At 58.5% G+C, this 934-nt stretch overlaps 1 protein-coding gene across 1 annotated transcript in view; it reads right to left on the bottom strand.

Annotated features, from left to right (window-relative positions):
- The window catches only part of AGRP (agouti related neuropeptide), a 968-nt gene extending 192 nt beyond the window's left edge, over positions 1–776 (bottom strand). Inside the window, exon 1 of the mRNA XM_010087030.1 lies at positions 618–776. Coding sequence (XP_010085332.1) covers positions 618–776 — 159 coding nt within the window. The remainder of the gene's footprint in view (positions 1–617) is intronic.
- Between the last annotated feature and the right edge of the window lie 158 nt (positions 777–934).

Here is a 934-nt window from a genome sequence, read left to right as displayed (position 1 = left end):
GGGGAGGAGAAGGAGGAGGAAAAATGTTGGTGCCGGACCGCCATGCCAGCAATAAAGAACTGTGTGGAAGAGAGGCAAGAGTGGCTGCTGAAACCTGCTGCTGCCAACAGTGGAGGGCTCTGAGACACTCAACTCCAGGCTTGGTCTGTTGGAAATCACCACTGAGCCCTGTGGGCTCTCGGTGGGCATCACTGCCTCTTCCACCATGTCTCAAGGCCTTTATGCACACAGTTATTTAGAATCAGAGCCCCAATTTTCGTGGAAGATGCCATGCCTTCTGCCCAAACAGAGGCACCGGGATCTGAGCTGGCACACACAGCACTGCCCGCCAACCTCCTGCTCTGTGGAGGCTTCCTGGGCTGCCTTGAGGTTAATTAATTAGCCGGACACAGGAGTGCAGGCTTGGACCACCCTCCTTTGAGTGCCGGAGCCCCTTGCAGCTCCAGGCAGCTTGTCAAAGCCCTGGCTCCTCCCCAGCAGGTGACAAGCAGATACTCCCTTCCCAGGGACCACCAGGTTGGGTGTTTGCCCCAAACCACCCCTGGCCCCGGGTGCACAGAGAAGGCTGCTGTGGCCCAAGGTCACCCAACAATTTGTAGGAAAGTTCAGGGAGTGTTTGTTACCTGTGGTTCCAGCATGCTGCCTCTCAGGTCACCATTGGCTTCTTGGACCTCCTGGGCCATCTGCTCAAAACCCAGCCTGGGGAGAGTTCCTGCGAGGTACAGAGAGGCTGGACACAGAGGCTGCTGGGGGTCTGCTCTGATTCTGCTTCCCATGGTCATACGTGTGTCCCCCCCAGAAAAAGCTTCCCACTCTCCCCCAGGCTGCCAGGGCAGGGGGAGGGAGGAGGCTGCTCTCAGAGCGACAGGAGAAACTGGGGTTTCCACTTCTACTTTAGGGGCCCCAGGCACGCCAGTGAGGGGCTGGTGGGGGG

The sequence above is a fragment of the Pterocles gutturalis genome, unplaced genomic scaffold (genome assembly GCF_000699245.1).
Source record: "Pterocles gutturalis isolate BGI_N339 unplaced genomic scaffold, ASM69924v1 scaffold39676, whole genome shotgun sequence".
Lineage (NCBI taxonomy): Eukaryota > Metazoa > Chordata > Aves > Pterocliformes > Pteroclidae > Pterocles > Pterocles gutturalis.
Note: the sequence above shows the minus strand (reverse complement) of the source record. Positions and strands in the feature narration are given on the sequence as shown.